At 37.2% G+C, this 24,659-nt stretch overlaps 1 protein-coding gene across 13 annotated transcripts in view; it reads left to right on the top strand.

The window, feature by feature from the left end:
- PAM (peptidylglycine alpha-amidating monooxygenase) overlaps positions 1–24,659 on the top strand; it is a 262,191-nt gene that overhangs the window by 203,648 nt on the left and 33,884 nt on the right. For 7 of the 13 annotated variants that reach the window (XM_081132109.1, XM_081132114.1, XM_081132116.1 and 4 more), the window contains 3 exons: positions 1,216–1,400; positions 2,464–2,529; positions 15,475–15,798. In XM_081132109.1, the coding sequence (XP_080988235.1) occupies positions 1,216–1,400; positions 2,464–2,529; positions 15,475–15,798 (575 nt within the window). The remainder of the gene's footprint in view (positions 1–1,215; positions 1,401–2,463; positions 2,530–15,474; positions 15,799–24,659) is intronic. The other 6 variants (XM_081132121.1, XM_081132120.1, XM_081132110.1 and 3 more) reach the window with 1 other exon arrangement.

The following is a 24,659-nucleotide window of genomic DNA, read 5'->3' as shown; positions in this document are numbered from 1 at the left end:
AAAGCCAAATTATTTTTGAAGCATAAACAGAGCTTCCCAATGGCAGGGGCTCATTCCTGTGGTCTCTCAGGGGCCCATCATTTTCAGAGATGAAAGAAACCATGACCCTGTTTGGAAAAGACTTTTAGTTTTTTCCTTCCCTTGCTGATGTCATTACTGTTGCTATGGAGAGGGAGCAAGTGCTGCATGACTTTGCTGGAAAAATCAACAGTGACGCATTTCCTTGCAGCAAACAGTCCACTTCATAATGTGTTTATTAGTATAGGCTTGCTAAATATTGTCAGAGTTAATGGAATATTCCTGTGTCCAGCCCACCCTGGTATATAGAAGTTTTGTGGTGGTGTAAATAATTCCTTCCTAATAATAGTGAAGAGAAAGAAATACATAGTAACCCATGTGGATTGAGGAAGAAAAAAACATGTTTTATAAAACACTAGGCATTATTTATATTACTGGGAACTTTTTCTTGGAAATGCCCATCCCAGTGTTGTAAAATCTGTTTTTAACATTGAGTCATTCAGTCATACAGCAGATCCCATGCATGTTTGAGCCTTTAGAAGAGATTAGGGCTGATTTCCTTTTGTATCATCCAAACCCTTCCCCCCCTTTTTCTATTGCAGAAGCCAAGGTGTCGTCGACTAAGATATCAGGGGTACATTTATGATGGCTTAGTATGAACACCTAATTGGTGATTTGCCTGACCCTGAGGAAGGAGGCAGTAAGCAAAAGCAACTTCCCAGACTCTCAGGGTTAAATGAAAAAGTCATTTTTAAAGACTTATAAATAACATATGACATCTCTGTCCAACTGTTCTGAATTTTACTGTTACTAAGTAAATAATTAAGATTTTTTCCATGAGCAAAGTACTTAGCCCAATCTCTGAGTTTTAGCAAATGGAAGAAAGACTAAAGAATAAAAGGATTTCGAAGAGGAAAGGCAGTTATCTCACTGCTACTTAAAGGCCATTTCCATCTGTGGTATTTGGTGATATCCACGGAGTGACTGCAGATGGATATTCCATTATTAAGCGGAACTCTGCCTTTGACAGTGTGCTTTTGGTGTTGAAAACTGTGATGGGTTTTAATGAAAGCCATAAAATAAATGCACAATATTTCCACCTTAGAATCCATTGCTGGCAGATTTACTGGTTGCATTTTTCTTGCCTTAGAATGTGTTTTATGTGACTGGCTGATTTGTTGTGTCTGTTTTTTCCAGTGGCACATCTAATGATGAAATGTGCAACTTATACATTATGTATTACATGGAAGCCAAGCATGCAGTTTCGTTCATGATCTGTACACAGAATGTAGCTCCAGATATGTTCAGAAACATACCACCAGAGGCCAATATTCCAATTCCTGTGAAGTCTGATATGGTTATTATGCATGGACATCACAAAGGTAAAATTGGTGTCATTTAAAGTAACATATGATTTAGTATTTTCTATTTCCTTATATGTCTCACTTGACTCTATTATTAATTTTTAAAATCACTCTCTTCTGTCAAACAATCAGAAGTGCTCCCATAATCTGATTTCCTCTTTTCTTTTTCACCCTACCTTCCCTCCTGACATGCCCCCATCAAAACAGTTAAAGTGAAAAATATCAACTAGTGATGCAAGAGATTCGTTTGGGAATTGATTCCGTAAATGTAGATCTTTCTTCATTTAATTCATGTTTTCTAGTTTGCACATTTCATTCCTGCCATACCAGTAATGACTTATGCAATTTATGAATTTATACACCATGTTCTAAAGAATGCTACAGTTTGCCAAAGAAAATGGTTATCATCTCCAACCGCACCCTTAATCATCTGTTTCATGGACCTCGTCAAGCACAGAACAATTCTTGATTTATGAGGCATTACTAGTCTTGGCCTTTTTGGTCTCATTCTAGAATTGTTGCAGAATGGTCATATTGATTGTGATTTCTTTAATTTAAAATTACAAGACCCACACCCTGTTTTATTGAATGAAGTATGCTGAGATTGTACTGAGTTTTGCAAGTTCATTTTTAAAATACCAGAGTAACTTATTCTTTCTAATGGAAATTTTATGAAAGAAGTTAACATATCAGTCAGGTCATTTATTAAGACCCTAAGATATTTAAAGAAATGTGCCTTAAAATATTATTAAAATAGCCTTAAAATATTACTAAATTCCATTTTTTTAAAAAACAAATATGAGCAGTTTTATTATTGCATGTTTAAAATTCTGTATCATGTATATATTACTAAAAGGATAGTGCATCTAGTTATTTAGTCAGAAGTCTGGTAATTGGTGGCTGTGCTATAATTTTTTTGTGAATTAGAGCACTTCTACCATATAAATTCTTAATACTGTTGTTTCAATGAAACATAAGATCCTGAATAATATTTTTATGTTGATGACATATTTCCAATAAACTATTTAGAGCATGTAATATATACTACAAATTTATACTCAGTTTCTTTGATCCTTTACAGGAACAGAGAACAAAGATAAGAATTCTTTACTCCAGCAGCCAAAAGAAGAAGAGGTGTTAGAAAAGGGTATGTATGCTCACTTCTGTGACTAGGCCTATACAAATATTCTTTATCCAAATAGGCAACCGCATTTTAAAGTTATTGAGATATTTTAGGTCTTTATCAGCCTCCAACCTTACGTGTTGCTGTTTTTATGTAATGCATAATTCATGAGAAAATGGTCAACTATTGCACTTACTGGTTGCATTGCAAGTAAAATTCATTAGTGTAATTTAGTCCCATTAGATTTTTCTGTCTGTTTTAGTTTATTTAATATTGTAACTTTTATAACATAGTGCAAATATAATCATTAGAAACAATTAACTGTCTGCTTTTGAAATCTAATGACTTTTACTATTTAAGTTCCTATGTACTTAGTATGGTGTGTTCATTAACTATATTTGAGGTTCAAGAAAAAAGAAATTAAGAATTAAAACCCACCTCTTGACTCTCTTAAGTCATTCTTCTCTGCCTTCAGTAAGGTAGGAGGGATTCTTGTTTTGTGCATTTGTAGTTTTGTGTTAAATTGCCATCTGATGAGGTAAGAAAACATCATTCCTCCTGTGTTCTGTTTATTTGAAGTGGTAATACTTGATGCTTGTATGTCAAATACTGCATGTGCTGGCAGGGAAAAATTGCTCTCTGGAATCTTGGTTTATTGACAGTTGTTTGGAAGATAGTACTTTGTGTTAGGTGTTGGAGACTGTTATCAAGTTGTATTTGGCCTAGATATGATGTATTTTAAAACATTGGTTTAATGTTAATGCAAACACATTTCCACTGGTAACATAAAGTGTACAGGAAATAGATGAGATTTTTCTGTTAGCAACATTTAGAAATCTCTGACTCTGGATTTTTGTAAACCACTGTTGGAATTTTTCAAGTTATTCTATTAAATCAAAGCTATCACTCTTGCACTAATAGTATTTGCAAAATTAAAGAATCCAGACTTTTAAAGGGGGGGAAAAATGCACTTTGAAAGGTGTATAGACTAAACTGTAATATAAAAGTTTTTAAATTATATAGGGTATATTCCATAGCATCTCATTCTAACAAGTGGCCTTAAAAAACACAACTTAGCTCCAATAAAAAAAGAGAGATGATTTTTATAGTAAATAGTTAATACTAAATTATTATACTAAACTCTTGAGTATAATTTTAAACTTAATTCTTTTTTAAAAAAATATATCTTTATTGATTTCAGAGAGAGGAAAGGAGAGGGAGAGAGAGAGACAGAAACATCAATGATGAGAGAGTCATTGATCGGCTGCAGCCCACAACCCGGGCATGTGCCCTGACCAGGAATCGAACCCCGATCGCCTGGATCCCAGGTCGACACTCAACCGCTGAGCCACACCCGGCTGGGCGAGTATAATTTTAAATAGCTAAATTTATCAACCCTGTATATGTATTTGTAAGGAATGCAGTAATTGCAGCCAAATAAAGTAGGATTAACAGAATTTACTATAATTGTACTGAAATTTAATCAGACTTAAAATGAATTATTTTGAAATTAATTATTGCACCTGTTTGAAATGTTTGTTTTTTAAATAATTCAAGTCATCTTAGAATACCAATATATGTGGTACAGTTTGGACTGAGACCACCATTTAGCAGATGCATCCTGTAAAATAGTCAGTTCCTATGGAAATTGAGGCTGGACTATGTTTTCTTTCTAAAGTTAGTTGAGTTGATTGAGGGAAACATTGAAACCTCTGAAAGATTAGAAAACCCAGAGGTTTTGTTAGCAGCGGAACCTTAATTGTTAGATTTAATCTGTTCTTTCTAAATAATGGGATTTAGGAAGTGTCATATATGCCTGCAAACCAAATCCTTTAAAACACTTTTATACTTTGTCATTCATTTATTTACCCTTTTGTATTTGATAGCTTATAGTATTAAGAAGTTTAAATATACCCAAAGTTTTATTTGTTCCAGAAAAGAATTTTGTGAACACATAAATTATTTTCCTGTGGTTACTGTTTTCTTCTGCTTACGAATAAAAATGCTGTGAAGATATTTCACTTGGGAAGTAAGAACACATGATTCCGACTCAGTTTTAATACTGAAGAAAATGGTCTATGGTATTCATATGTTGACATTAGTGGGTCCATCAGAGTGTCACCTCCTAAATTTTGTGAAAACAAATGCCTCACCAAAAGCCATTTCAATGGCCAGTATGCCTGTGTATTATTCTACTGGTTTTTAGGGACCACTGGTAGAAATTTAAAGAGAAATATAGAAATAGACCAAATATGTATTTGTACACGGTTCATTTGATTCACTATGAGATCAGTCTGTCTCCTCGTAACACACAGGGCAAATCTACTTATTACTGAGAGTATCCTGTTCTTCTCAGAGATGTTGGTTGGCACAAGTGTCTACTTGTATTCATTCCCTCGGGAGTTAAATGAATCAAGTAGCTAATAGAAAGGCGCTGATTAGTCATATAACGTATGTCATGTATGCGGATTTTTAAAGTAAGCCCTCAAACTTAACCCTTTGCCCTTTTTTTTTTGGTGTTCAAGCCAAAACAGTTTATGTTCCAAGTAGTCTTCCAGGTTGTACTGATTCTTTAAATATTTTAAATCCCCAGTACATAAAAGCCCTGAATTATCTCAGTTGTCCTAGTCACAAGCTAACAAACGGCATCTGTGTTGGTCACACAGATGTGAAACCCTCCTTGGAAAGAGAACCGGGGAGGGGCAGGAAGGAGAAGACCCAGGACATCAGAGGACACGCGCTCAGGGCAGGCACCCTGCGGGCAGCGCCTTCCGCCCGGAGGCCGTTCTGCACGAATTAGCCAGCAGTGTTTTTTTACTTTGTATTTTGAAACATTGGGAAGCAGATAGGAGGAAGAGAAGCGAAGATATGTAATAAACATTGTGTTGGAAAGAAGGTACAGCCTTTAGTAACGAAGTGAAAAAGGAGAGAGATACTGATATTTCATGAGCTGAAGAAAAGAAAGGTAGCTGAACCTCAAATGGGCAGAAGCAGCAGGCGCCTCCGACATGGAGGCGAAAAATTCACAGCAAACCAGGGATCTGTTTAACACAGGTTTATCTAATATTCTTTCTCCAGGAGCAATATAAGTATCTTTTTTTAAAAAAAATTCTTATCACTAAGATTGCTGGCTATTAATTTTTGCCAGAATATTAAGTTTGATTGGAAACTAAGTAGAGTTTGAAAGAAATACCTGAGTGGCGCAAATCCATGTAGCTCAGCCTGTGCTTACTCGCAGCACGTTAACCTTCGGCGGTATCCTTGTCTACACCTGCTCCTTTTAGACCAAAATGGGCGTAAGGCAAATGTATCTCAGGTGCCATCTCAAAAGCTGTAATTGTGGAGACACCAGAAGAACCTCATTATATGACAGCTCTACCTGTCAGGTTGTCTGTATCATGCAACAATGGGAAACATTTTAGTGAGGCTTTAATTAAGTCTGCAGAGATTAAAAAAAAAAGCCTAACTGATTTTTAAACTAACATTAATTATAAAAGATACGGAAATTACAGAAAAGCATGAAGAAGCAAATAAAAATCATATATAATCCCTAGAAATATGGGTATATACATACCTCTGTGTGTGAAATGTGTATTATCCATGTATGCAAATTATTTTAACAGTATTTAAATCAAAATATATACATAGTTTTAACCTCTTTTTAACAGTATTATTTCTTGACTACTTCCCCCTACTGTAAAAATTATTGGCAAGCACAATTTAAAAAATTTATTTTTATTAATTTTATTTTTCAGTTACAGTTTACCTTCATTATTATTTTGTATTAGTTTCAGATGTACAGCATAGTAGTTAGATAATCATATACTTTACAAAGTGTCTCCCATAATATTTCCAGTACCCACCTGATACCATACATAGTTATTACAACATTATTGTCTGTATTTCCTTTGCTGTACTTTATACCTCCATGACTGTTTTGTAAGTACCAATTTTACTTCTAATCCCTTCACCTTTTTACCCAGTCCCCCAACGCCCCTCCCCTCTGGCATTCATCAGTCTGTTTTCTGAATCTATGAGTCTGTTCCTGTTTTGTTTGTTCATTTATATTGTTCTTTAGACTCCACATGTAAGTGAGATCATATGGTGTTTGTCTTTCTCTGACTGACTTATTTCACTTAGCATAATATCCTCTAGGTCCATCCATGCTGTTGCAGATAATAAGATTTCATTCTGTTTTTATGGCCAAGTAATACTCCATTGTATATATGTACCACCGCTTTTTTTTATTCACCCATCTATATTGATGGGCACTTGGGTTGCTTCCATATCTTGGCTACTGTAAATAATGCTGCAGTGAACATAGGGGTGCATATGTTCTTTCGAATTAGTGTTTTGGTTTTCTCTGGATATATACCCAGAAGTGGAATTGCTGCGTCATAAGGCAGCATCATTTGTAATTTTTTGGAAAGCCTCCATGCTGTTTTTCACAGTGGCTGCACCATCTGCATTCCCACCAACAGCGCACGAAGCTTCCCTTTTCCCCACGCCCTCACCTTACTGACTTGCTGATGGTGGTCATTCTGACAGGTGTGAGGTGAAATCTCCTTGTGATTTTAATTTGCATTTCTCCGATTAGTGACTTTGATCATCTTTTCACATGTCTACTGGCATCTTTATTTCCTCTTTGGAGAAATGTCTATTCAGGTCCTCTGCCCATTTTTTAATTGAATTGTTTGTTTTTTTGGTGTTGAGTCATATGAGTTCTTTATAAATTTTGGACATGAACCCCTTCTTATATGTATCTTTAGCGAATACCTTCTCCCACTCACTAGGTGGGCATGCACAGTTTTTAATGGCTAATATCCCTGCCCAAACTGTTTGGAAAATAGCCTATTTGCCTATAGGTGATCTTACCTGTGAAGGACTTGATTATGCCTGCCTGCCTTTCTGCAGAAAAACACTAATAAACATCCAAAACAAACTGAAATGTCCTCATCTTTTAAAACATTGTAAGTGAAGAATTCTTTATGTAATAAGCACAATAATAGAAACAATAAAATCCAACTAGACAGTGATTCTGGGTGGAGGAAATGAATCCTCAGAGACCATACAGAATGAGGACAGTGGTGCTGACGTTTTCCTGTGCAGGAGCCCACACACTTACCCATCACTTATGTGTCCGTGGTTGACACTTTAAGGAAAGTAAACTACGTTTTGTGCATTCCCTTTATTTTTTATCCATTATGATTTCTTATATATGAGCTTTGTATTAACACTGTTTAGGCAAGGAATATGGGCTGAAACTATTTAAGAGTTCTGAATTTGAATGTTTCTCTCCTTTAAAACTCAGAGTACAGTTGTAACATTGAGATTTATTACGGTTGTGCTGGGAAGATCCGAGGTATTTAAAAAAACTCAAGGCAGTATTGAAAGTCAATTTCTATAATACCAGGATGTTCTTGTTATTGTACATTACGCTCAGGACAGCATTTCTTTTTCTGCAGAAAGGGCCTTTAACGTATTTTATTCAGTTCGCTCCAAACTCTTCTCGTTGTAGCCTTTGGGCCCTTACAGAATCAATCATTCTACTGAAAGGTCAATGCGAGCCACTATGTTCCCAAGGCAGGGGAAATATGACCAAAATGCAATTTGCAGAGGGAAACACTTCATGACCCTAGGTAGTTAAAGGTCCCCAGACACCTTCCGTGAAACAGGGTAATTGCACAGTGGTTTATGCTAACAAGAGTGAATTATCATTGGCCTGTTTATCAAATCAAGGGAATAATACTGCAGGTTAAAATGACAGCAGCCTGCTGTAAAAGCTCATTAAAGTAATAGTTGGTAAACCGTGAGAGCAGTGAAACAAAGGCTAGGCTTCATAGCTAAAGTTTCTATTTCTTTGCTTTGTTCAAACTGGGACACTCCCTTCATTTCTTAATAAAGTAAAATTATTTTAGTGGCATCTTCTTAACTAATTCCAGGCACTCTCAATGCCACTTTGCTGTTTTAAGGAAGGTACAGTTCTCGTTTGTATGCCCATTCAGTAAAAATGTATCGGTTTGCTATGATTTATGAGCAGCTCACAAGTCTTTGTTTATTGAACTCATTTATCAGACACAGCTCTAAATACCCCCGAGGCTCTGGGAAGCCGAGTGAAGGCTGCTTTGCATTGGTTTCCTAATAACAGGATAGGCCGATGTGAATGATCGTCTGTCACATGGTCGGGCTTTCCCAGACCTGTGTGGGCGGTAGTTGCAAAAGCCATCATCTTCTAATTTCTCCTTTATATATATTATATATGTTTGTCTTTTTCTTTTTTTCTTTTTTTTAAAGTCATTTTTGATTGTTTTTCAATCAGATGAGTCCTGTAAGAGGAAAAAAAATTCACTTTATTTTTGATCCCTGAGCTGGTCATCATGATCATGTGTTTTATTTTTCTGAGGCTAGTTGGATAAATGTGGTGGGTTAATAATGAGTAAACTGTCAATAAACCAAACGGACTTTAACCAGAAGGGAAAGTTAGCCATGACCGAGTCATAAAGCAAAACATTAGAATCTAAGAAGAAATGCTCGTGCTGTTTCGTTCCTCATCTCTCTGTCAGCCCGGCAGTTTGGCATACTTAACAGTGGTTCAATTGCTGATGAACATGCTACTTACTCTCTTTGTAGCATAGAAATCACAGAGCAATAAGCGGTAACAAGAGCTGTTTGCTTTAGGTAATGAAATACCAGTGATATATGTGGGAAATGGAAGTTTATATTCTGAAAGATTACTAAGAGGTTCTTGATTGTTTTTAAAAGTGCCTGCCACAATGAAGATTTTATGCTGTCTTAAATAGTGAGATTTTTTTTTATCCAATAATCTTAAAGCATTTATTTAAAAAACCCACAAAACACTTTATGGGGCAATTTTTTTCAGTGTATGTTTCCACCTGTTGTAGTTTTATCTCACCATATTCCTGAAAGTAAGCCGGAGAAATTCTCGTGCCGATGGCAGGGAATAGGAAGTGATCCCCACTAAATAACAACATGCCTGTTGAGGCATGAAGAAATTATCGCAGGCACACAACTTACAAACTTAGAGTTTAGTTGGTAGTGTTTTAGATGCCCTTGTAACTCTGCTGTGTTCCTTTACCTGACATATTAGCTGCTACCACAGTTGTGTTTTCCAAATACCAAACCCATTCAGTCAAATTATTTAGAAGACCCAGAGCAGTTCTGCATTTCATAAGATACGAGTCAAAGTTTGAATGAGAAAAAGAAAGGACTTGCTGCAGCCTAAAATCATCAAAGAAATATTTTTATCTCTACTGATGCAGAAGCTGGGGGTCACTGTTTTAACAAATTATTATTTATTCCAGAATCAGTTATTGAATACCTGCTATCATAGGAACAGTACTAGTCACTGGAAATATGACATTAAATAAAAAATGAGAGGGTTTTATTTTTTATATAAATCACATTTATACCTTGCCACTTGTCCCTTCCTGGGTAACTTCAATGTCCAAAAAATATTTTTAAAACATCTTATAGAATTTTATAATACATGTAAAGTATATTGCTAGTGGTAAGTGAAAAGCACTGAAGAGAACAGAAAACTCTTCTACTTTTTCAAACCCAAGAAAACCAATTACTATTCTTTAGGCCAGTTTTGTGCAAATCAGTATGTTATGTATGTAATGACTAGTTTCCAAGCATCTTATGTTATAATAAGGATCTGAAGACAAGCCAGGATAGGACAAAAAGAAACTTGTTCAATGAAAAAGTAAACCCATTACCTCAGCTCAGAAGATAGTTCACTTAAAAAAAAATTCAATATAGAAAGATGGACAGGTCTGAGGTGAGTTCACAGGAAAGAGTTTATTGGCCAGTACAGAAAAGAGAGGGGAACCTGGATTTAGTACAGTGATCAGGTGGAAGGGAGGCCCCTCGGTCAGGCTGTCTCTCCTTTGAATCCCAGTTCTTCCTAACAGCTGGGCAGGTTGGTACTGTACCATAAGGCCCTCGTCTAAAATGAAGACAGTAAGTATTTCATGGAGATTAAATGTGTTAAATTGTATTAAGCACTCAGCAAAGTGACTGCATCATGCTAAGCTCTCAAAAAATATTAGCTGCTATTACTGTTATCGTCATTTGTAGTTTATAAAGTAATTCTTTGTATGTTATCTCTGTCAACGATAGGTCGGGCAATAATACATCCCTGTTTTTCCAGGACTGCCCTAGCTTATGCCTAGAATAAATATTGACAACACCCCTTTCATTCTCACATGTGTCCCAGTTTGGGAAATAAATTATATAGTTACCTTAGCAGTGGGACCCAGAATAAAATGGGAGACCACTACCCTGAAATACGTAGGCCAACAGAGATGAGGAAAAGGTGGGATATAACTCAGGATGTCCAGAGGAGTCATGCTGCCTTCAATGACAAGTCAATTCCACAGAGGCGGAGCCGCTTTAATACCATTCCGACGGATTTTTGACATCAGAGATAGAGATGAGGGTTTGTTCCAAGGAAGGAAGGGAAGAGTTTTCCATCATGCCCATCAGAGGGCGATAAGAATCTCAAATAAGTAAGGGTGATTGGGAGGAAAGAAGTGATGTTGACAAATCAGCATGACGCACCAGTTGACTGTGATTCACAGGTAAGAGGGGGAGGAATCTAGTTTTCTGGATTGATTGGCCCCAAACACAGTTTCATCACCGAGAGAGAGATTGTAAAAAAGATAAAATTTGGGGAAAGGATTAAGAGCTCAGTTTTAAACATGTTGAGTTCAAGATTCCTATGAAACAGACACCCAAAGGGAAATTTTCTGAAGGCGGTTGTATATACCAATTTGGTACTAGGAGAGCTCCAGACTTGAGTGTCATTTGTCTGGAGATAGCAGCTTAAGCCTTGCGAGTGGCCAAGCCAGGAGAAAAACAGTATGCCAGGGATAGACCTCAGAAAACACCAACAGTTTCATATGTTGGGCAGCAGAATAAGAGAAAGCAGAGATGACAGGTGGAGAAGATCTGGAAAGAACACTGTTATAAGGAGAGACCTCCTGCCACCGGTAGGTCAAGATGAAGAGTGTCTTGACTTTGGCAACTAGAAGCTCTTAAGCAACTCATGCACAGGCCACGCAGGGGTGAAGGGAGAAGTGGAAATCGATTCCTTTGGCTAGGAGAGGAAGAAGATGTGAGGAAGGCTGTAGCAGTACATAGCCCGGCGCTGTCCCATGTGGTAGACACTGGCCACATGTGGCTATGTAAATTCAAATATAAGTTAATTAAAGGTAAGTAAAATCAAACATTAAATTCCTCAGTCACACTGGCCACATTACAAGGACTCAGTAGCCCCATGTGCCTAGTGGCTGTCATGTTGGGCAGCACAGATGTAGAATATTTCCTTTATCGCAAGAAAGCTCTCTTAGACAATATGGGAACATGTTAAAGGAAGAAGGAAGACGGAAAAGCTTGAAAGACGTGTCAGGGGAGGGCCTCTCCTCGCCTCCACGGCCACTCCAGATAAGCGCAAAGTACGTGTGTTTATAGCCTGTGAGTCAGGCCTTTGCCAGAGAAGTTGTATTAGAAAGTAGAAGAAAGGCAGAGAGGAAAGGCTCCAGGGGGAGCTGGGAGGGCTGGCCTCCAGAACGCTGAAGTGGGGATGGTTCTTTCTCCAAAAGTTGACTAAAAATAAAAGGAGAAAGTGCAGATACAACCTCCTTTGGCAAAGCTAGGAAACAAATTGCTACAGCAGCCCTAGTGGCTTGAGAAAATGGAGGGCTGTAAAGATTTTATTCATTTTGAAAATTCCAATTCTTGAATATGAAATAAGGACTTTTAAAATTTTAGGTGAACAGTAGATTGAAGCAGATGCATGTTGCACCTACAGTTTATATCTTTCATTGGTAATTACAATAATTATAATTTAGTAGTACCTACTTTATGATATACAGTGGACTGGGCATATTATATTAACAATCTTTAAATCCGTAAGTCAGTTCTTAAAGGTAGTTGTCATCATCTTTAGAAGGTTAAATAACTTGCTTAAAGACACAGAATAGCTACTAAGCATCAGGGTTGGATTCAAACCCTAGTGTGAAATATAGACCAGGCACTGGGCAGTAACAATACCGGGAAACACCAGACTGCTGTAAGTGCACATAGTGGAGACCCCCAATTTGATAGTCAAGGAAAGTTTCTTGGATATAAGTGATGCCTAATTAATATCTGAAGGTTGAGGAGAGAGTTGATTACTAGCTAGAGAATGTCCCAGAAAGAAGAAACATCTTAGAGTTAACATTCAAGGAACTGGAAGTCCTTTATACCTGGAAAGAAAGGAGTGTTGAGAGATGAGATTACGGTAGAGACCACAAAACTTCCTCCATTTATATTCTATTCTATCTGCTACACTCAAGGTTAGATTATTTCCTAAATCAGGATCTTAATATGACTAAGAAAAATGTTTAAATTTCAAGATTCCATATTTTTTGTACACCAGAAAAGGGAAAAACCCTTTTTGGTTTGTGCATAAAAATGGAGGAGATCTCTGTCCCATGCAACAAACTATTTACAGAGATGCATCTCTGAAACTATGTTCTCACAAGGCCAATACAATCTGTCTCTGGACAAGCCTATTACACGGTTAATTTTTTTTTTTTTAATATATCTTTATTGATTTCAGAGAGAAGAAAGGAGAGGAAGAGAGAGAGAAACATCAGTGATGAGAGTCATTGATCAGCTGCCTCCTGCACGCCCCCAACTGGGGATCGAGCCCGCAACCCGAGCATGTGCCCTGACTGTGAATCAAACCCCGATGCTCAAGTGCTGAGCCACGCCCAGCCGGGCTACACTGTTAAATTTTTATTTTACCAACCCAATGATAAATGTAAATGATAATTTCAAAAGAACCGAGTGCTCTGTATTTGGTATATGACCACAGATTTTAGATTTTAACTGACAAACCTGAATAGCTATATGCATAGTTCTGAGCCTGTGTTCCTCCAATATTGGCCTAATGACATTGATTCAAGTTTTAAAAGTATGTTGTGCCCGGCCGGGTGTGGCTCAGTGGTTGAGCATCAACCTAGGATCCAGGCGATGGGGGTTTGATTCCCGGTCAGGGCACATGCCCGGGTTGCGGGCTCGATCCCCAGTCATGGGGTGTGCAAGAGGCAGCCAATCAATGATTCTCTCATCATTGATGTTTCTATCGCTCTCTCTCTCCCTCTCCTTTCCTCTCTCTGAAATCAATAAAGATATATTTTTAAAAGTAAAAGAATGTTGTTTCTTTGTCCCTGAAATAATCTTGTATTTTATTTTCTATGTAAAATGTTTCATTGTACAGCAGCATGTTGTACTATTTATATTTAGTGTATGAGGCAGGAGAATTTAGTAGCAGTGGATTAATTTCTCTTTTGTGGGGCAGAATGCCACTGTGGCCTAACAGATTTGGTTGAGTTGTAATTTGCTTTGTTCATTCTACTGAGATTGGCCCTATTAGTTGGTAATTATTTTCTGATTGAAGATTTCACCTGGGATATGCTGCTTTCATGGGCAAGAATTGAAAACCTACTTTGAATCCTTAACCCAAGAATATTTGTAAACATGACAGGATCTCTTAGCATCATTTTGGAAAGATTTCATATCCCCTTGCACCAGTTTCTTAATAGCGTATTCTTTAGTGAAATATATCATGGCTAAATCAGTTATTGCTTTCATCTCCTAATGATCATAAGAAAGATTTCACAAGTGTTATCTGATGGTGTTGGAAATGTAATTAAAACAAGCAATAGGACTCCATAGTCATAGTAATTTTATCAGCAGGACTTAGAGTAAGGAAAAGGAAGAGCTGTGGGTCACCTTTGGGTTTGGCTTAGGAAAGCAGGTTTGTGTTTCTGTTGAGAATATACATATGTTTCCATTCATACAGCTGGTGTAAATGGATTTGAAGCCATAAATGTAAATGATAGGATTAAAATGCTTCATGAACTTTCCATGGTCATATTTATATGTCATAATATTTTATAAATAATTTATTTTCATGGAATTTGATTATCCTGTCCAAGTTACTCCTTAGTATAGGAAGGCATGAAATACATTTTAGTGATGAATTATTCCAATTGTATTAGTTTGTTAAAATCTTCTCTTTTGTTTGTAACTGATTTTTTTTTTTAATATGTCTTTATTGATTTCAGAGAAAGGAAGGGAAAGGGAGAGAGAGAGATAGAAACATCACTGATGAGAGAGAGTCATTGATCGGCTGCCTCCTGCACGGCCCCCACCAGGGATTGAGCCCCCAACCTGGGCATGTGCCCTGACCGGGAATCGAACCTTGATCTCCTGGGTCATAGGTTGATGCTCAACCCCTGAGCCACACCAGCTGGGCTGTTTGTAACTGATTTTAAAAGTATTCTTTTCTAACAAAATTATTTTTCTGGAACTTGTTCATGTCTTGTTGAAATGAACAATGGAGCTACTTTTGGTTTTCCAGTTGCCAAGTTGATTCATATTTGTTAGATTTCTTGTGTTTTATAGCACCTGTTCAGATATACACATTTAATTTCTTGTGTTTTATACTTTAATAGGCTTTTAAAGACAACCTCAAAGGGTTTGTCTGTAAAGATAACTGTTTTCTGATGTAGATGTTGACAATATTTCATTTTAGAAATCTGATGAACTCTAACTTCCAAATCAATCCAACTATACGGTGAAAACTATTTATTGAGAAGTGCAAGTGCCAAACAATCATATATGCATTATTTTGTTTCTACTAAAATGCTAATAGAGGTTATCCAGGATGGTTGGCTTCTGAGATAACAGAAAGAAATAGGTGGTATACAAAATGAAATGTGAAGCATATTATTTATTTCACTTTCTAGAAAATCATCTCCTTTTTCTCCCCTCCATGCTTGAAAGTTTGAGAGCAACCTTCTCTTTCACTTATTTGTCAGGCACAAAATTTTGTAAATTTTGCAATTTTATCAACCTCCCCCACACCCGTTATCTCTTCTCTTTTTTTCACAGGTGATTTCTATTCACTGCTTTCCAAGCTGCTAGGAGAAAGGGAAGATGTTGTTCATGTGCATAAATATAATCCTACACAAAAAGCAGAATCAGAGTCAGACCTGGTAGCTGAGATTGCAAATGTAGTCCAAAAGAAGGATCTTGGGCTATCTGATGCAAGAGAAAGTGGAGAGCATGAGGAGAGGGGCAATGCTATTCTTGTCAGAGACAGAATTCACAAATTTCACAGACTAGAGTCTACTTTGAGGCCAGCAGAAAGCAGAGTTTCCTCATTCCAACAGCCCCTACCTGGTGAAGGCACCTGGGAATCAGAGCACTCAGGAGGTGCGTTTAGGGCTTTCTTGAAAAATAAAATGAAATGCTGCAGTCTACATTAGCAAAATCTGAAGGGAATAAAAATTAATGGGTGAAAACCTCATCAATAAAAAGGACTTATCATGAGAAAAAGTATTACTCAGATTTGGGTTGTCAGATATCACATTGGTTTGAGGAGTAATTCTTTGTGTTTTGGTCCAGTAGTTCAGTTCCCATTCCATTGGTGAGCCAGAATTACCAGGACTAAAAAATACTTGGATCATGTTGGAAATGGTAGCAAATGAAGTTCAGGGTAACAAATTCTTATTACATCAACATTCTCCATTTTGCTCCATGGAGAAAGAAACTGAAAATTCAAAAACATGGTATGCAAACTCCCAGTGTATGAAATACTTACTACCTTCTATTAAGGTATCTACCTCCCTCTCAAAGGAATCTTTTACATCTCATCCAGTGGACTTGTACATTGTAACTGTGTTTATGACTTTGACTTCTTAAGTTCCATCATTAATTACTATTTTAATTGGAAAGTTGAGTAGTTATTTCTGAAGGGACCTCCAGCAAGGGAGTAACTATCAGATTTATCTTTATTTCTAACCGTGATCGGCTTCCATAATTGGAGGACAATACCTTATTCCCTTCAGGTTTCGTTCTGTACCAGCAAGCGATGGATGCCTCATCTTTGTCTTTAATTGTGTTGTGACCTCTGTGATATTGTGTTTCATGTTACTTGCTAATGTGGAAAGCCAGATAATACAGCATGTGGAGGTGATCCCAAAAAAGTGACCGATCGTCGTGCATGGCAGCTGTCTGTGGGGGGCTGGAATGCCACAGGCTGCCAGCTTGATGTTTTCAATACAGCTTTGCAGGAAGCCATAAATTATTCAACACCCAGCTGATTTTTATTTATCATTGAAAAAAATTAGCATGCAGTGTCTTTTGTTCACAGGGAAATTTCGAGCATTGTCCATTGGGACTGGCCTAAGGGTCTCTATGAGATGTTAACTGGAACCCAGAGTTTTACCTCTTTGTATTTAAACATTAGCCCTCCTCTAACTGATTCTATCTTTATCTCACAAAACTGTGTTTCTTAAGACCCCCATGCATCAGAATCTGGGGTGCTTATGAAAAACCTAGACTCCCGAATCCTACCAAACAACAGTGAATTGCATGTCTTGAGTATGGTGCCTAGAAATTGACAGTGTATCATCCTCTTCTGCATTTCATAAACAGACTGGGGTGTCCTCTGCACCTCTATATTAAAGACGGTAAATTGTAACCCAAACAACATGGAAATAAAAGGCAAAAGGGCCTCTGGTGAGAAGAATTCTATTCAAGTATTCAGTGTTAGCATTGCAGCCTGCTTTATTCCATGACTTGTGTTTGCTTGTTACTCTTGGATTTGAAATAATATCATGGTCACGTATAGGCATCATAAGTGCCAATGTAAAAATCATAGTTTGTGACTTAAGACATTATATTCTAGAAACCTATTTAGTTTTCCTAAGAAAGAAGTGCTTAAAATACCCAAAATATATTTACTTTTCAAATCTCTTTATACTTTCCAGGGTGGTCAAAATGGCAGTGCCCAGGAGAAAAATGTTTCTCCCGGATCTGGTGCAGGAAGTTTCCTTTCACTTTAAATATGTTGGTGAATGTCAATGAAGTAAATAAAACAGTGGGTTTTGTAGAATAGTAACCTACAGCACAAACCCTAATTATAGAAAGGAAATGTGCACATGTTTCCTTTGTGAAATGGTTTATTTTAGTGTTCTTTCACTACTGTGATTCAAAAATGTTTTCAACATTAAATGCAGAATAGCAAACTCATATTTAGGTAACCTATTTCTAAACGTCTTTTTCTTTTCAATTCTCTCTCACTGTTTACCACAACAGTGGAATATCTAACTTTAATTGAAGATGTTTCATTTCTTTGAATAACGCAGAAAAAGACCTATCCTCAGGAAGCTTTCATTTGCAAAAAAGAAAGTAGGAAGTTGTTAGCATGTAATGCCCTAATAAAATGTATTAGTAGTCTAATTCATGTATATTCCCCAGGGTATAAACAAGGAGAATAAATGTAATGGATAATTCTCCATTGTTTTTCTCAGACCCTTTCGTTACTCCAGGCAAAGCTGAGAATGAGACCCCCTAATGAGGAATTAACTGTGTCCTTGAGTGTCTACTTTGCTATAAGGAATTGTATTAGCTGCAAAGAAGAAAGTAGCTTTTCATATAGAGTATTAATAAGACTAAAATTTAAAGGCTATTTTATTAATATTATAGCTTATACTCATTTTACATATCTTTGATACCAATTATTAATTTTCACATGAAGGACTGGAGGCCTATTTGAATGAGATCACGGAGTCTGAATTTAAAACTTGGACTTTATGACTTATAATGTGCACCTTCTAGTTCTTTACACTCCAGTACAGTCAAAGAGGGGCCGGCTTACTTGCCTAGTATAGATGCGCCTCCCTGGGACTCTGGCCCCCATGCCACTCAGAAGCTGAGACTTCCGCTCAGGACCCTGCTCTGTTATCCTCAGTTCATGGCACTAGCACAGCCCAACACAGTGGCATTTTCAGAATTAGCACTTTAGATTTCAGTGACCCACCCAGACTTTAGAATTGCAATATTGTAATGGATCCCATCCAACTGATTTGAGGGTTCAAGGTGAAATTATTGAATCAGCTCAGAAATCTGGATTTGACTGTGTATAGTAGACCCAGGACTACCTGAGTGTTCCAAAGGCAACACCATTTTGTGGACCTTCAAGTTGGCCTGAATTTCACCTGGTTCCATACCCTGCCAACTGCCTTTAAAGTTGAGTTTTCCACCTCATTATGGGTTGATATCAATGGGCACCAGGATTCATGAGGAGCACCATTGAATGACATCTTCCAGCTTTGCAGAGCTGAGCGAGTCCTTGGCATTCCAAGGGACAACCTGGTTAAGCGCTGTGCCTTCATTGTGTCTCTAAGATGCAGCCGTCCACAAAGACAGCACCTTCCTTCTTAGGTCTTGTCTTCATGCCTTTCGGTGAGGTTCAGAGCCCGTACTGAAAACTTTCCTCCCAGTAATTGTAAAAACAGTATTAGAAACAGAGAAATTTCCTGGACAGGCTCAGCTGGCCCAGTCTGAGGCTTTCCAACTGTTGTTGGATAGAGCATGCCTCAAGCTGGAAGTAGTCGCAGCCTCCCCGCCACACATGCACAGGAGCACACGCCACAGCTCCACCCCCCCCCCCCCAGTAGTTCTCTATTTGTCCAAAAGAAAATTTGAAAACCACTCCATAGAGGTTAGTATGATGTATAACTCTTCAGACTCTGGAGCCTGACTGCCTGGCTTTGAATCCCAGCAACATCATTTGTTTTGTGGTCTCTATGCAAATAATACATGGAAAGTGCTTTGACTGGTTTCTGGCACAGAGAAAACATTTAATAAATGTTATAATATGTTCACAATAATTATTATTATTATTGATATCATTAATGTTGGATGAAAATTTCAAAAATTTCAACAGCAAAGTAGTGGAACTAAATAGCAATTACTTTAACTTAAGCAACATCTATGAGAGAATTTTCTTGCAATGTGTAGGAAAGCTGCAAAACTTGGCACTCTAATTTGATAGATTATGAAAATGACTTGGCAGGGTTCTATCATAATGGAAGTTTATGGCTCTTCAAATCTCTGATTACTTATTGATCTGCCTTGATATTTGCCTGTGATATATGATGTACAGTGTGAAAGTATTCAACTTGGTAAATTGAGAGGTAAATGCACCCCGTTTTATACCTAACATCGTTTTGATTTCTACCATTAATTTGATATCTATATTGAGGCAGCATTAATGGAATAGAGACAAAATGTTAGGTGTCTTTATTCTAGTTGCCTTCTGGAAACTAGACTCATTGAAAAATAAATTAAAGCTACAATAGCTATTCTCACTGGCAGATTTGATTGGACTACTGTTTGCTAGCATATGGAAGCTGATTCAGCATGTATTGTACACCACTGGACGCATCTAAAAATACATCTGTATTTGTGCAATGCTTCCCAATAGATAGGAGAACTCACAGGGTCTTTAAGTATTCTGTGATACAGTTAGATTGAATTAAATTTCTGTGAACAACTTTTACTTAACTGACTCCATCATTTTAACTTATTTCAGCCATATGCTTACCTCTAGGTCCAAGCCTTACAGCATTTCCAGGTTAAGATTAGGCATTCAGTTGGCCAATTTTTTGTTTCTGGAGGGGAGGGGAATAATAAAGACAAGCACATATATAGCCCTTACTGTGAGCCGGTCTGAATGTTCTGGATGCATTAACTCATTTCATCCTCGTAACAAGAACCCTATTTATAAACCTATCTAGAGAGGAAGAAACTGAGGCATTGAAAGAATATAGCTCAAGGAACCCAGATTCAAAGTCAGGCAGACTCGCTCCAGGTCTTGGTTTTTAATCACTTTGTTATTCTCCTCACAATTAAATAAAAATAACAGGTGGATGGATGGATGGATGATAGGTGATTGATAGATAGATAGATAATAGATAGATGATAGATAGATAGATAGATAGATAGATAGATAGATAGATAGATAGATGATAGATAGATAGACAGACAGACAGATAGATAGATAGGTAGGTAGGTTGATAGATGATAGATAGATAGATAGATAGATAGATAGATAGATAGATGATAGATAGATAGATAGATAGATAGATAGATAGATAGATAGATAGATAGATAGATGGATGATAGACAGATAGGAAGACAACTGCCTTTTCCCAATCATCCCATTACCTCCTCTACAATCATAACTGTAGTTGCATATTACCTTTGCTCATGCTTTCTCAATCTCTGTCCAAACAAATTGACCAAGATGATTTCATTTGCAAAATGATGACCTAATTTTCTTATTTAAAAAGAAAACAAATTCTGTTTTTGCTTTTGAGTCCCTAGTTATGTCTTAACTCTCTTCCTCACTTCACTCCCATTAACTAAAACATTATAATTAGTTCTTGTTTTTTTTCTGACGTGGGTATAAATATTTTTCCTATAGTTTTAGTTAATTATAGTCATTGCTGGTACCTCGGATGAATAACAGTCCCTGACCAAAATAAGGCACCTTTTCCTCACTAGATGAGAATTTGCGAGTGTAGAAAAAGCAACCACTACTCGATGTTCTTATTGTTGAGGTCTTCCAGTGATCTCATCAGGATCTTTTCCTTAAGATTAAATGTGAAGAGCCTAGTTATGCTCAGATTAAGTCATAGTTCTGGGTTTGAAATTAAATTTTTTTCTCAGCTTCATCTAATTCTATTAGTCCTTATGTAACACAGATAAATGAATGACCTTTTAAATGCTTATTGCTAATATCATATGAAAGCAGCATTGATCATTAACATTAATCTCTTTCTTGGAAAGGTGTAATTCATTAATCCTTTTAGTGATTTATTGATACAATTTTAATAGTAATGTTTAATTTTTTTCTGAAAGTAGTAACTCTTTTCTTAATTTGTGGTGGAATATGAGGCTGTACATTTACCTTTATTTATAATAAATACATGGGTTCTTCTGAAATAATTCTATTATTTGACATGAGAATTTAGAGCAGCTGACACTTGGAGTTGGGAATAGCTTCCCAAGGTCATGTGTAAGAAATTTGTGTTTAATTTTCAAATTAAAACTACTAAAGTCTACAGAATTAATTAATCATGTACTGGATCACTTCTTAAATAAAAGCTAAGAGGAGTCTGAACTCAAAATTTTAACTTCTCTGTGATTGTTAATGTTTAAGTTAGAACCCAAATATATTTTATCATACAATTTCTTTTTAAAATATGTCTTTATTGATTTCAGAGAGAGGAAGGGAGAGGGAGAGAGAGACAGGTGGAAACATCAATGATGAGAGAGTCATTGACCGACCTCCTAAAACCCCCCACTGGGGATCGAGCCCATAGCCTGGGCATATGCCCTGACTGGGAATCAAACCGTGATCTCCTGGATCATGGGTCCATGCTCAACCACTGAGCCACGCTGGCTGGGCTAACATATAATTTCTTTAATAAGGATTTGAGATTTTTCTTCATTGGAGAAATTATTATTATTAATAGGTGATTATTAGAAAATAACCATCCTTAATATTGTTTCCTGAAGTCTGGCTCAAGCCCAGAGTTTCTTTCCTTTGAAATAAGAAAATGACCTGGGATGAGCCAATATGGTCTAGCCTTTTTATGATTCTCATATAGAGATGGCCAGGGATTGAAAAAACATCAGTATTAATTCCATATATACACCACTAATCCTAAATGAATGCCTTGATTCTTGATCATTTAATCTTGAGGCGAACAGCCTTCAACTACCTAATAATGAAAAAGATAGTGATATCGGAAGCAGAAACATCAATTAACTGAGCTAATGTTCACAGAAGAGAAAATGAACTCAGTTTTTCTTTAAACTATCCTAGAATGTCTAACACAGAGATCTAGATCCTGAAAGTTTTGAGTTCTTGGCTAGGTAATCTTAATAAGTGTGCAATTATATTTTAATGAAATTAAAAATAATTAATGTAATTTCTCCAAACATTCTTGCCATGCACAAGGTAGTTCTCCTTTGCGTTGACTCAGTACTAAGAGAGCCATTTGCTCAGTGTTAGCCCTCATATATTTCCTCACATATCACCTTTACTATTTTGAAAATTCACCGAAAGTATGTTTTAATACATGTGTACACATTTACACTGAGTTTTCTTCTTGAAAATTTCCAGCCAAAAAGGATTTTTAACATATGACAAAATAGTTTGTTAGCAACCTGTTAGTCAATGATTTTTGTAGACTTTCAAGCACTTATCAAACTAAGGTCAATGATAATTGGGGTCTTTCATAGCTAGGTGAAAGTTCTTTACACAACACTTCCAATATTTTACTAAAATCACGTTTGGTCCCAGAAAAATGTATTGATTTTGAACAATGCATAGTTTCTATCACAGTATCTCTGCACCTTTATGAGCACCTAGCCTCCTGTACCAGTTGGTGAACCACTAAATAGAAAGGTTCCAGGAACCATAATATTTGTTTATTATATTTAATGAAAATAATTAGCCAGCTATCCGTATTTTTATTGATTCTCTTCACAATGTCTTTAATACAGTGCTAGGGATAAAAAGAGGTAGTACAAGTTAATTATAAGACTATAAGGCTGTTTAAATGCTAGTTGACAACATAAGCAAGAAAGACTGGAGCATAGAGTTCAGGTTAGTGCATTTACTAGGCCATCGCAGGGGGCCAGGCCCTGCTCAAGCCTCAGTGACAAAACTGAATAAGACACGATCCCTGCCCTCAAGAAATTCCATCTAGTTGTTGTAGTTCTGGGCTTTGAGACTCTGATGAAAGCAACTAAATATATTGTCACGATGGTCTCTTGGAGCCCATCCAGAATCTTCAGGAGCTGGTGAGCGATTATGGAATGATGACCCCCAAACAGACAAGCTGTAACTGAGATGAGCATGAATGAAGTACAACCTGAAATTCAAGCAACTTTAAAATAACCTGAAACATTTTCTTTGGGGAATGATTTATCCATCTGTTGATCCATCTAGACATCTCTAATTATTATGCTTATGCCCTATTTCTGTAGTTTACTTTCATAAACACAGTTTTAATTATGTCACCCCGTGCTTAAAAACCTTCAGTGGCTCCCTGTAGCAGCGGCTTGTGTCCTTTTTTCCTATTACGACAAGCGTGATAGATGATGAATGCTCTTCATCTGAGCAGCCCCTTTCACATCCACTGCTGGGCCCAGAATGGTTTACAGATTTAGAAATGCCAGCTGTAACTCTGCCCCCCTTCTCTCCAACTCAAGAAAGCATATCAAAGCACACGTGAGTGAGATTGACATTCTCGTGTGCCCTAACGTATTTCAAAAATAAATTATTTCCAAACTCTGTGCTTTACTGCTACCAGTAAGGTACGCGCAGAGTGCCTCAAAATCATAGCGTAGAGCAGGACACCACAGCTCAGAACTACATTCACTCATTTTTAAATCCATACTCCTTCGTGTTGTCTACAGAACATTTTCCAGTCTAAAGTGCATCTCCGGGTCGGTTAGTCCTGCCTCCTACTTCCCTGTCCCCACCTGATGTGCACAAGTATTCTTGCCCTATTACATAAAGATCTTGCAGCACATTCTGCAATTATAAACCTCCTCTCTTCTGATCTTTCTGACCTAAATATTCTCAGCCCACTTCTATACTCAGTGAACCCTCCGCTTACCTTTAAGTGCAAACACAAATGTTTCTTCCTCTACAAAACCTCCCAGGTCTGACCTTAACCCTACCCTCTCCCGGCCAAGCCGCAGGAAGGATCACAGGCCCCCTCCTTCGTTCCCGCCCTACTTGGTGTCATAAGTATTTGGTTTCTGGTTTTTTCCCCTTCCCATTATATAATTCCTCAAGGCCAAAAACAGTGTTTTCTTTCTTTGTGTTCCCAGAATCAAGCATAATGCCTCACCTAGACAATACGCTCAGGGAATGTTTGTTAAAGATGCTCCAGCAAAGCTTGTAGGCAGAACTGATCTAACAGCCTATTGATTGTGCTATGTTTTGTTAATTTTTATGAAAGAAAAGAGATAAATGGGCAAAGGTAAAATATTTTGACTGAGGAAGTACTATCTTTTTGTATAGTTGAGGGAATTATTTTAGAGCATTTATCCTCACGCTGGCATCCTCTCAAGTTTTCAGAAGCTAATTATACAAGCCCCGTGCTTCCCGCTCTTCCTCTTTAATGCTTATCTCTGAGATGTTGCCGTGTGTCGCTATGTCCTTCAGAGGATGGGGAAGATAAATGAGACTCGAATTGCTG

This window comes from Miniopterus schreibersii, assembly GCF_964146895.1.
Source record: "Miniopterus schreibersii genome assembly, chromosome: 3".
NCBI lineage: Eukaryota > Metazoa > Chordata > Mammalia > Chiroptera > Miniopteridae > Miniopterus > Miniopterus schreibersii.
The sequence above is the reverse complement of the archived record's forward strand: the minus strand, read 5'-3'. Positions and strand labels throughout refer to the sequence as shown.